The sequence below is a fragment of the Ornithodoros turicata genome, chromosome 7 (genome assembly GCF_037126465.1).
Source record: "Ornithodoros turicata isolate Travis chromosome 7, ASM3712646v1, whole genome shotgun sequence".
Classification (NCBI taxonomy): Eukaryota; Metazoa; Arthropoda; class Arachnida; order Ixodida; family Argasidae; genus Ornithodoros; species Ornithodoros turicata.
The window spans coordinates 30,669,911-30,682,364 of record NC_088207.1 but is presented as its reverse complement, the minus strand read 5'-3'; the positions used below and the strand labels follow the sequence as shown (position 1 = coordinate 30,682,364).

General features: G+C 46.8%; 1 protein-coding gene across 1 annotated transcript; it reads right to left on the bottom strand.

Annotated features, from left to right (window-relative positions):
- Nucleotides 1–737: 737 nt before the first annotated feature.
- Nucleotides 738–8,618, bottom strand: LOC135399787 (uncharacterized). Its single transcript, XM_064631519.1, has 13 exons — nucleotides 8,514–8,618; nucleotides 8,328–8,357; nucleotides 7,814–7,864; nucleotides 7,527–7,566; nucleotides 7,349–7,452; nucleotides 6,299–6,649; nucleotides 5,578–5,794; nucleotides 4,172–4,331; nucleotides 3,972–4,108; nucleotides 1,930–2,056; nucleotides 1,677–1,850; nucleotides 1,060–1,191; nucleotides 738–998 (listed from the first exon to the last, which is right to left on the bottom strand). Exons 1-13 carry the CDS (start codon nucleotides 8,530–8,532, stop codon nucleotides 816–818), a joined length of 1,725 nt encoding a protein of 574 aa, XP_064487589.1. The 5' UTR covers nucleotides 8,533–8,618; the 3' UTR covers nucleotides 738–815.
- Between the last annotated feature and the right edge of the window lie 3,836 nt (nucleotides 8,619–12,454).

Sequence of the window (12,454 nt, the reverse complement as noted above, 5' to 3'; positions counted from 1 at the left end):
CCACTCACCGCGATGGGGATGATCACGGTTGGGATTAGTTTGGAGATCAGTGACTATATGCACAGTTTTGTGTGCAGTAGCATGGAACGAGATGCCCCCGCAAAAATCATGTCTGACGGAACACCGGAACACACCTTTCCGCCGTGACTTCCATTTATACCCAATATCGTCGTACCAGTTCCTGGTGACCTCATCCATGGAGCCACCTGGCACTGCAGGGCTCCACGTACAAGATCCTTTCCTGAAAGCCGAATAGGCGATTTCAGATATTGCCATTGTCCTCCGCATGGGGGCCCTCCGTCGCGCAAGTCACGCGCATCGAGCATGCGTTGTGGGAAATGGTTTGCATTCGTGCTCGTCTGCCTGTTGCTTGAAGGTGCGGGAGGTGAAGGAGAAAGAAAACCGAAACCGTTTGCGCTCTTCTTCTCAGACTCATGAACACTAAATCCCAAGGTCCAGCGGGGCTTTCGCAACACGGCGCTCTCTGGTGGGCCATCCATGCAATTTCTGAAATAATCTATTGCATACTCTGGCCACAATCCCACGCACTACGTGCTAGTACCTCACGAAATGCATTCAGTTCCCACAGGATTTGTTCGACACCGCTCAAGTTACAAGTCAAGTTCAAGTTACATTACGAGTCAAGTTAAGAGTTACGAGTCAAATTAAGAGTTTTTTTCTTCGTGTGTTGTCTCGACGTTGATCCGGTTTGACAAATGAATTACATGATGCATCTGTCCACCTCTGCAACGCTGGTGCCGTTTTTTTTTATTTGATTGGACAAAATAAACAACCAAGAAATGCGTGATGTGAGCTCATGAGGGCTCGCATTCACTCGGCTCGTGGAATCCCGTCCCGATGTAATGTCTCATCCACCGTAGAAGGGCAAAACCTTTGGTGAAAGCTGGGTCGTTGCAGATGTTTTCCGTGTCGGCGAACTCCAGATCAAACATAGCCCAACCCAGGTTACTGCCGAATGTTGTGATGGTCCAGCACATCTAATTGGAGCAATTACAATGCCGTCAGCGAACAGCGACGATCGGCCACAATGTTTCTCACCTTTGTCCGCATAGTGTCCTTGGTGTCGAAGACTAGCCCATACGAGTTGTGGCTATGAACAAGTGAAACCTGCTGGGTTGTTCTGTGCTTCTTGGCACCAGCAAGGCCTTTGTCTGATATGTCGCTGCACATCTGCACGAGTGACGTGAGGAATTTCACCACGATCCCGCAGTTGACGAAAAGTCACCGAGTGCCGGTATTGGGGGGTATTGGGGATCTGGTGTGCTACTACGACGGCACTCGCTGTCTTTTCGTCGCCTCCCGTTGATATCACTGCTTGGGCGTTTGTGAGGCTTAAATTTTGTGTTCGTTGTAACTGTTCATCCAGCCTCTGCAATTTCGGCGTTTCTATGCTGGTGTTCTTTACTATGATTGCGTTCCATATCACGCCGACTGCACGCTGGGAACAAGGCAGACCATACACCATCAGGACACCCTATCGGCGTTGTGTGTTATTACCACTTAATTTTGACTTAACCAGTAATAATAATAATAATTCCGGGCTTTACGCCGCGAGACAACTGTGTTAACCAAACGCACTTGTGTCAGAGATGTTCAAGTCATCAGGAATACAGAAGGTTCCAGCGGAAACTATAGTAGTGAACGATGCCACTTACCGCACCCTTAGACACCAGATCGGTGTGAAAGTCCATGACGCACCGCTCGCCCAGTCTGAAGTTGCTTTCATTCGCAGAGTCCCACCTGTACCATCGGACGGCCTCTGTGAACGAGAGAATCACGGCTGTGTTCTCCGGAATAGTCACCCGTTGCAGGAACCTTAAGGCGTCCAACTGAAAACAAAGAAAGACATATCGTTTTCTCTCGTCTACGTCCTGGTACGTCTAGTTCCTGCAGAAAAGAGTCACTTACGAATGTAGGCTGCCTAGCAGAAAAATTCCCTTGCCATACGGCAGGACCCGTGATTCTGCAGTTATGATCGCCGTCATCCTTGCGCACGTAGTGAGTTCGCATAAGAATTGCATTCGGTTTTACTTCCCTGCAATATAAGGCACACAAATGCTGACCAAGATTGTTTTTTGTGCAGCCGTGACGAGTTGTACTACAGAGTTCTTCCACGATATCAATACGCTATACAAGTCCAGGGGTTGAAACCGGAACTGAACCGTAACCGAAGTTATTTTTTGCCGAACCGAACCGTTCTCTCCCCTTGAACGAACGGGCACTGAACCTAAAGACATGATGCGGTAACCGGTTCGCCAGGCGGTGAAACGCCTATAGCTTCCCACCCGACTGCCGCGCACCAGCTCCCTGCACCGCTATGAATCTTGCCGAATTCATAGTGCGGACAAATTGATAAACCAAGAAATGGTGAGTCCAAGCACCTCCTACAGCCACACCTCCAGAAGGTTCACGACATCCCTCTACATTTCTGTGACTTTCCATTGTTGCCTCGGCAGCCTGCATTCATTCAGCGTCGCAGTATGAAAGAAACGTAAAGTTTAATAGTTCACAGAGTGACATCTGCAAGCAACGCAGACCTCCAGCGACTACGGGAAAGAGATTGGCGTGTGGTCCGTGTGGTCCAGGAAGGAAACACAGGAGCGGCGCCCTCATTTCAACAAGGAGCAACGTGTCAGCCTGCGCGTGGGACTCTGGGATAGGCCTATCTACCACGTGGAAACGTACTTTTTTTTTTCTTTAGAAATCGTCGATAGCCTTTTGCAATGGAGTTCAATGGTATGCTAGCTGTACGCTGTATCTATGAAGTGTAGAGGCGATGGAGTAAGAGTAAGCCATCGCCGGAACCTGATATTAATTCTCACATGTGGTACACTGATTAGCACAGCACACGTAAACCGGTTCGAACCGATCAATATCGGTTTAATCCGTTATTTTGGTTGCGTTGAACCCGAACCGAACCGATAACCTTGAACCGGAACTTGAACCGAACCAGAAAAAATAACGGTTTCGAGCCCTGAGTATATCACCTGTATGGCAGCTCCCCAGTTTCCCTATCTCTATTGCCCGTGGAGCGACCTTATTGGTCCTTCTCTCGAATGAGGGGGCAAGATTTCGAGGAGAGGGGCACGTGGTTTCTTCTGTGGACCCATTCCGGTCTACGAATACCCTGTTGTTGCCTTGTGAGTGGATAGACACGTGATTTCTCCCCTCTCCCCAGCGCAGAGACAGACTCGTAACGTATGTGGTAGCGACAGAGAGGGAGGGAGAGAGCACATATTTGTAAATGCTGTAGAATCCTTTCTTCTGCGAACCCCGTAAGAGAATGAGGAAGGTTCACGTCACTCGTCTCGTGACAAGGGGAAGCGATGGAAGTGCCGACGAGGTGGCTCGCGGCGCGAAAACCTACGGCAGGCAAGCATATAGTAAGCGCCGCGCCTGTAGCTGTAGCAAATTGGAGCTAAACTTCCACGGACGTCACGGCATCAAAATATGGCCGCGTCTCCATGGTCTCGCCCATGGTGTAAGATATACTATTCTCTTACACCAGTTTTTACATTATATTGTTACTGTTATCTCCTCACACCGCAGGCTCGCCCCTCCGGGCATTGCTATTTTTTCAGTGAGTCTGAGTGTGAGTGCGCAGCGATAAGATGTCGTTATGTGGTTGCTTCTGATAGGTTGCTTGATGACTGAAGCATGGCTTGGAGCGACTCTAAATGCAATTTCCTGCTGCAAGACGTTCTATCACTTCCATGATATTCTCACGTATACAATGATTATGAATGCCGCAATGGGCGGTAGGCATCTAGCAGTGACACCCCATTACACACAGAGTTGCGGTAGTGGGAGCGTGAGTGCACTAGTTCCATACCGGGCACAACTCGATGAACGAAAGCCTGTCGCTTGGTGGCGCTATTGGTATAACGGCATTGCCTTCCACAGAAACGACTTCCACGAACATTCCGTGCAGCATAATGCGTAGCACTTGCCTGATTATCCGGGTGAAGTTGTTCTTGATGTTCTTGGACTCCATTTTACCACGAAGGACGACCCCTAGCCCCACGAAAATATATGATGGTTTGGCTGCTTCGTTTGTCCTGAATTTTACTTGAAGTCTTCTCAATGTCTGTGAACCGAACAATTGCGTTGGCGCAAAATCTGGCGCACAGAATGGCTAGAGGGTACTCACGTTGAGCAGACCAATTATCATATCTACATAACTGGAGTTGACACCATCGAAGATAACGGGGTACAAGACCCCGTGCTGTCGTATGTTACTTTCCCAAAGTTTCTTAAACGCCGCCACCCCTTGCTCGGTTTGGAGCCGTGCAAGGGTAGTATCCATTTCGCTGAAACAGATAAAAAGTTTCTTTAGCTTCACATGCACGGCTCAGTCTTACCCCTTCGGAACCGCCACCATATAGCAGTCCCCGCAGTAGGTGATATTTAGGGCTCTGGGATTTCAGATTTATTTTTAAAAAATCCTTATTCATGTCCTCAGGCACCTTGAGGCTTGTGTTGTGTTTGTGTGTTACAGCCTCACAACAGTTACTTTCGTTTCCAGGGTTTGCCGCACCCTGATGTCTGGTTGACGAAAGTTTTCTTTTGTGTCGAGATTGCCTCGTACTTGGGGTTACCAGCCCCCACTCGCTCTCATAGGCTAATCCATTGTGCACTGTCTTTCGCTAAGCAATGCAGCTTGCGCAGTTGTACAATGCGGGTAAGCTCACCCCTTGCCTGGTGGCATCGCGACATTGGGTCATTGAATCGGGTACCCGACCACTGACTGTACATCTTGTGGTCATTTCGACCATTTGCCAGGTCTGCTTGAAAAACTCGATGACAATACACACTTATGAAACGTCCAGCGCCTACAGTTTTCCTTATTCCGTGAATCATCCCCCCCCCCCCGAAGTGGACAAGGGAGTACAGGTAGTATACATATTCTCTTCTTGGAAGCACAGCTAGCTGTTGCAACCAGGCTACAAGATATGGCGCAAGCGAAAGCTGCCTTACGACTATATATGTCAAGGAATATCCGGGTAACCAGGTGTGCACGTCGCCAGCTGATCATGATACACGTAGTCGTTGCCTGCTAGCTTTGACGCGTAACAGTAAATGATTTTGAGAGGCGTCTTTTCATTATTTTTGCGAGTATGCCGTTACACAGACGTTGTTTCTTTTTTTTTTCTTCGAATTTCGATATTCTCGAAATTCTCGGAAACGAATAATCTCCGAAAAACATCCTTCGAATACGCCAACACATTAATTAGGAAAACCCGGAACCCTGATGCTGCTGCGACTGAACACCTTCAAGATACCCCCGCGTTGTTCATGAGCATTATCCCGAATCGGTTTTCGTATTATTCAGTGATATTGTAACACCGCGCAAGCTGGTGGTGGATTAAAGTAGTTCAGAAAAGATATGGGATAGACACTTCAAACCTCCATGTTACGAACCCAAACCTCGAATTTTCGTTCCCGCGGGTTTAGCGGGAAACTATTTTTGTGGGAATGCTGTCGCTGTTCACGAAATAAATCCACTCATACAAAGTAACTGGAGTCAGTATGCTACAAACACATGGTAACACTGACCTGATTTTAATGTCGATCCCGTACTTGGTCTTCCCAGCCGCAGCAGCTTGGTCGCGAAAGCCCTGGAAAGCATCGCTGAAGCTGCTGAACTGCAAGTTGGCCTGCAGGGCGACGGGGCAAAAGAGGAAATCGCACAAGCCGTCTTCCGGGTACCTTGTGTCTGCCCGTGCATACCGACCAACAGTGCACAGCAGCGGTGTCGGAATGATGGATCTCACTGAAATTACAAGTTACTTTTATTGTTGTAAGGGGAACACCTCTCTGGTTTATCGGCATCCTCGAAGTACGGCTAATCCGTAGGTGTAATTCGACATATTATATAGCATAGATGCATGCGAGCTGCTAGATGAACCCCATAATGAAGAAAGGCTGAGCTACGGGCGAAGATATAAAGACGGAGTGGTTGACCGGTTGTGTCGTGTCAGTTCTGCCGTTCCTCATTGTGTAATCCTGTGGCAGTGAAAAGGAGAGATCGAAGAACGTCCTTGGCGAAGCCCATGGTGCCAACCTCTGCCTTGATAGCTTAATAAAGATGGTGTTTATGGGATTTTTAGGGTTTAAGGGTTTGTTTACGTAACAACTTGTACATGCACTGAAGCGTATTACCAAACAATGATGGACGGAATGGACCTTTTTCACATACGCGTCGTCACATACACACCGAAATAAGTTTTTCTTTCCCGGATTGCTACTTCATCGAGTGACAGCGAACAGAGCTCACTTGGAAGAACCGAAGTGCGGGCCGCGGTGGGGATAGTGGTCGACGTCGTCGGCGTTTTCGTCGTCGTCGTCGTCGTGGTGGTGGTGGTTGTCTCAACAGTCCGTGTGGTGGATGTGGTCGGCCTCGCAACAGTCGACGTTTCAGGAACCAAAGTAGTGGCTGGTACCTTCCTGAACCGCCAGCCACGCGGCTCCGTCCGATCGTAGAGCACTTCTTCGTCTGGTCGAACGGTGGTGGTGGCGCCGCCGCCGTACTCTTCGCCCACTGGAAGGCGCCCGGAGTCTCCTCCAGAACTAATGTCCTGGTGGCGGTGTCCGGACATTCGTCTCCTCTTGTGCTCATGCACTTCAGCTACAGCGTAAAATATAGGGTTATAACGTCTCTGCGCTGCGACACACCGAAAAGGTTACGCGTTTCCAGTGATCATTTGGCACGGTACATATCTCTATACACGCTACCAGACAACGGAGACGGAGTGTCACAGATCTTCGTTCATTACCGGGTTGATCGATATTGTTTGACTAACGTGACATTCAACCTATTACAACCCGCAGATGGTTCGGTACATGCCTGCTCTTCAAAGACCAGCAACGTAATGTTGGCCAATGAATACGGTGATTATGTTATCGTTTTCGGCATCGTTGTCACGGCCAACTTCCGATCTACTCAAATTCGGTATTACTGTGTGCTCATGTGAGCTCTTAGACCGTTCCTTATACTGAATCTAATTTGATGCCTACGGTAAATGCCAACTTCATGGTTGGCATCTCAGTTCTCTTAAAGGTCTTGTAATCTTGTAACTGGAAGTCTTTGCTACGCATTTGGGACACGGTGGATAGTAATTTTGCGCTGTGCTCAGATCGTCACCCCCCCCCATTCTGTACCCGGAGTTTCGTTACGGAGTTACGTGCTTAGTACCGAGCAACTTCTGTTTGCTGGGACCTGAAAGGTTACATGGAGCAGCTTTTCCCCCCACCCTTAAAAGACACGTCATGCTCGATAATGCCATGATCTTGCAGTGAAAATGAGCTAGTAGAAGGCAAAGCTCACGTTGGCTGGGCGACCCGAGGAAAAAGATGACCATGGCAGTGGTGAGCAACACGAACGAAAGAGCAGCAAGAATCACTGTAGCATTACATCCGTTGGCGTTCCTCCTAAGTAGTAATAGTGTATTCGTTATTTGGTTGTCCTAACTTTGGTTGCGCGTCTTATGCTCAAAAAGACTTACAGGGTTTCGAGGTATCCAGTTCTTTGTGGTGGCGCGACGCCTGCAATCATCGATAACCATTCATGAGTCACAGTTGTGCATCTCATTTTATGGGGCAGCAAGTCTTTAAGAAGAGTAAAATTTAAGCGAAGACTAGGGGGAGAACATCTAACCATTCATGAGTCACAGTTGTGCATCTCATTTTATGGGACAGCAAGTCTTTAACAAGAGTAAAATTTAAGCAAAGACTAGGGGGAGAACATCTAACGCATTTCCATTTCATGGGTCCCATTTAGAGCAACACATACCAGGCTTCTGTTTCACTGGCCTGCCTCTTGCGGAAGCGGAAGAAATAGTGTCTGAAAGAACAAGATCTATAACTCTTCCAATATCCAGAAAACCTAGAGCTACCGGAACGAAAGAGAAAAGCAGAGAAAGCAGTGGAAATTTTAAATGCTGCATAACACGTAAAAATAACACCTCTTCGCGCGCTCTGAGAATGGTTGTCTTCTTGCCGAATATCGCGTCAGTTGCGGATCCAGGGGTGGGGTTTTGGGCGATCGCCCCCCCCCCCCCAATCATTAGGTTCCCCTTCTCCCTTTGCTACGTGCTTCGAGAAAGAAACAGCCCCCGGTCCCCTTCAAAGTGAGGGCCATCCGCACCTGAGTGGTGTGGCCGTGATCCTGTCAATCACACTTATCTTACACACAAGTATTTCTGCTATCTGCAGTATTTATGCTATAACTGTAAATAATCCTTCTCACGCATTATACCGCTCCAAACTGCACCATTGTAGCTCAGAGATATACGTAACCAAGTTACCTGAATCGGAGTAATCCGTGGAGTCCTCATCTGAAAGAGCAATAGGGACGTTCATACGCGACATCACTGTGCCACCACTCATAAAAGGATGACACACAACTTTTTGAACGTGTTTCAAACATATTACTGCTCTCGGTAGGCAGGAAAACCTATACATATTACTGATCCAAGAATCCAATAACTTACCCACTATTCTTCGCTTCATGTTCCTTCAAGAAGCTACGCGCTCCGAAGTCCTCCGAATTTTAACTGACACCGAAATGGAACGTTGCTTCTCCTCTTCTTCTTCTTCATAGGACGACGCAGTGACACTTTCTTTGTCTTCTTTCAACAACGCGTGGCCATTTCCCACAATCGGTGGGCAGTTTGCGCTCTGGCGGCGAGGCGAGATGCTACAACGCCTATGCAACAACAACAGTATATTTTGAGGAGGATGATTGGGGGTGTTTCATCACGAGGGGCGATACTGATACCCCAGCTCTTTTTTTTTCTCATTATTTTCATTATTTGGCGGCGATATAGTGAGGAGCGTCGCAGTGAGAACCGAAGTTGCCTATGCAGATGTGCAGAAAAAGGTTACTCCTTAAGGATAACCGTAGAAAGTGCCTGCAAATGTGCTCGGAATGAAGCCGGACACTGGCACGGCAATGCTTCGGACATGAGAACATCGCTGTGCTCTGCCGCCCATGGCAGACGAAACCATAGCGAACCAAAGCGGATGTGAGACTAGTTGCGTTTACAGGAAGACTGCAGAACGCGACTTAGCACAGACGGCGACATACGGCGTGCATGTAAACGTTTGCAAGACGACTTAAATAAGCCATCGAATGAACGCCGCTGAATCGACAACGTTGGGTAGTTTAGGCGACAGCTGTGAACTCTGAAAGTCGTATTCGCTACGTCACTTCCTCCACGCCAGTCATTTCCAGTCTCGCAAGAAGCAACATGGCGGAAACGGGAGCTCCTCGCAATCAGCAGAGGAGCATTTGGAATAGAGAGAGCACGAATTTCATGCTGTGTATCATCCTGGAAATGAATGTTGCATCACAGCTTGACTCCAAACAGTCGAATGTTTCTTGTCGAGCTTGAAGAGGGCGCTTCTCTATCGGATAAGTCGCTCGTAAGTCGCCTGGCGTGTGGGATTCTTCCAGTCACCCTAGCCTCCCACATGCAAACGAGTAGGAGTCGACTAACACCCTATGGTCGGCCTATGTGTGCATGGAAACGCGGCTACTGATGCACGAGACAAAAAGTCAGGAAAGGAAAGCAGGCAGCCGGTATGCAGAGATTCCGCATCGAGACCACTTTCACAAAGGCGTATAGATACAAGGTCAAGCTTGCAGAAGATACATACAGTGCAACGTTCAAAGTTCCGGAGGACGATGTCCACACGCTCTTTTACTGTTCCAAATACCTATAACGAAGGATCTACTAGAAAGCCTGTTCAAGATGAATAGAGGTCCGCTCTTGCCGAAGACAATCTTGGCCCACCCGTAATCAAAGTCGGAAGGCCGACAAATTAGTTCTCATATTCCGGTGTGATACTGAGCTTCACGAACTGTGATATGACATTTTCTCATATTGGGATGTTCCTCTTTCCTTTCTTTATTTGTTATCCGAGTAACAAGCGACGTAATTATTGCAGAATTATCGAAACACAAGAAAAAGAAGACCGATGGTTAACCCAGGTTGCCATCCATATCTCGCCGCTCGCGACCGACTTGTTTCATTTAAAAAAAAAAAAAAACACACAAAAAAAAAAAGAACTAGAAGAACTAGGAAATGTGGCCGGAGAACTTGGAACTGTTGCGTTGTAACTGACGTTATATTGCGTGCGAGAGGAACAGAACGAAGGACGACACAATTGACACATTTTTTTTACAAGCAACACCGTTGTAGAAAATGACCTCCGGCCAGCATGATTTCCTTGCTGCGTGGTGGAATGATGTATTGAAAGTGTACCAGAATAAGTGGGTCGGGGAACTCGAGAGATCAGATCAGATCATGATGACGATGATGATGATGATTCAAGTTTTGATGGCGCATAAGCACCGAAGGCCATAGTGCGCCAAAACAGACAGAACAGATACCAGCGATAAGAAGTCCAATAGCAGAATTACATTCGGTTGAAGTCCTGGGCATTTGGAGACCCTAACAGGACGAACGCCATCAGTTTTGAAAGATACCCAGAAGCGTAGTCTGAAAATCGACGAAAGCGACGCTCTAACAATGAGGTGCATACCAGCATCTCGTGTTGCTGTAGTTACTGAGTCCAGTCCAAGAAAAGAAGCAGGAAGTGTTTAAATGACAGTAAAAACGATGAAATATTTGCAAGAGTTTTAATTGCAGGTGGGGTTGCTTGAAGTGATGTTTTCCACAGCCCGTCTGAGCATGAGCCAATTGCCTGCTTCGTTTAAGATTCGTCATCCTCTTGAACGCCTGTCCTTCATATACGAAGATACTTAGGCAAGCGCGGCATGCGGTTCGCATGCGGCTATTCTGCGGGCCGAGGAAGACTGACCGCGAAACACAACGGAGCTTCCCTGTAAAAAGAAATTTTATGAAAAATTAGCAAGCAAGCCACATTTTCAAGCATTCGATAGCGCTAAAGCATTGCATTGAACCCCCTAAACACAGACAAAATCATACGTGGACGACAACGTATATTTCTCTAACCCGCGTCTCCTTTTTCTGAATACCTCATGGCAGCTTGTATATTTACCTTAGTATGACAAGCGGAATCTTTCAGTATACAGAACATACGGGACAATCGAGGAATGTAGAAACTAGTGTCGAGAAAATGTGTCGAGTGCGGTCAACACAAGTGATACAAAAATAAAAACACTGGAACTACTGTTTATTAGCGTACAAGCTTTCTTGCAGTAGTCTGCATTTCATCAGGTACAAAACTGGTAAAACTATCACTTTTGTATCTGACGAAATGCACACTACTGCAGGAAAGCTTGCATACGTTAATAAACAGTATAGTTTCAGTTTTTTTTATCTTTTTATAACACGCGGGACCGTATCACCACGTTGGTTCCCTCTACACTTAGGAACTTTATTGTGTTCGAGTTGCTGCCACATTCTAGATTTAGTGTGGTTTTCACATCCAGACCACGCAAAATACATCGCCGCTGTGCTTGTGATGATGTTTTTTATCTGAATAATCAATACATATTGACATACATAATGCAACAGCCTATACGACAGATTACTTACCTGCTGCTGCAATGACAGATGACTCCTCCGCGTGGCGCCGCGTGCCCCGCGATGTCCTACACAGCACTGTGCAGCAAATCAAGGCAAAACGGACACGCCCACGTGTTATAATCACACCGCAACGCGTTCGTCCTAATTACAACCTAGATTGAACGATATCTTTTAAAATGCGTTATGCCGTCATTTCGAGAGTAATGAGAAAATCGTGTTTCCGACGTTTATAATTAACGTTATTCGTCCATTCGAGGTTTTCAAAAACAATTGCTCGTTCATCACTGCAGTTGCAGCGTAACGTGTGGAAACAATTTCGTTCCAACGCGCATCGATCGTATCTACGTTTAATCGGTTGCATCACTGCTTCTTCTTTTTGCTTCATCATCATCACATTTAGTTGTTACAGTTTACACGGAGTAGCTTAATGGACTCCATCGAAAACACATTGTGTGTCGAGATCTTGCTAGAAACATGTTGGAGGAAACGGGATTGCAGGATCACGTTGCGTTTATAAAGCATTCAGAGTTGATTCGAAAGGAACACACTGCAAATAATGACGAAAAAGAACTATAGGCTCGTGCTATAATATTATAATTTTACGTTTATTATGTACGAGAATTATCCTGGATTATTTGAATTTTCCGAAGCGAATAATTCTATGGTCATTCGATTTTCGCGTGTAGAATATGGAATATATTCGATTTTCGAGTCGAGCACCGAATTCTATAATTCGAATTTTCTGAATAAGTCGTCAAATTATTCCGAATTATTTGAATTCCGGAATTTTCCGAGGGGAATAATTCTCTTTCTATTCGATTTTCGAATCGAATACGGAATTCAATTATACGAATTTTCCGAATAATTCGTCGAATTATCCGAATTATTCGAATTTTCCCGAGGGAATAATGCTA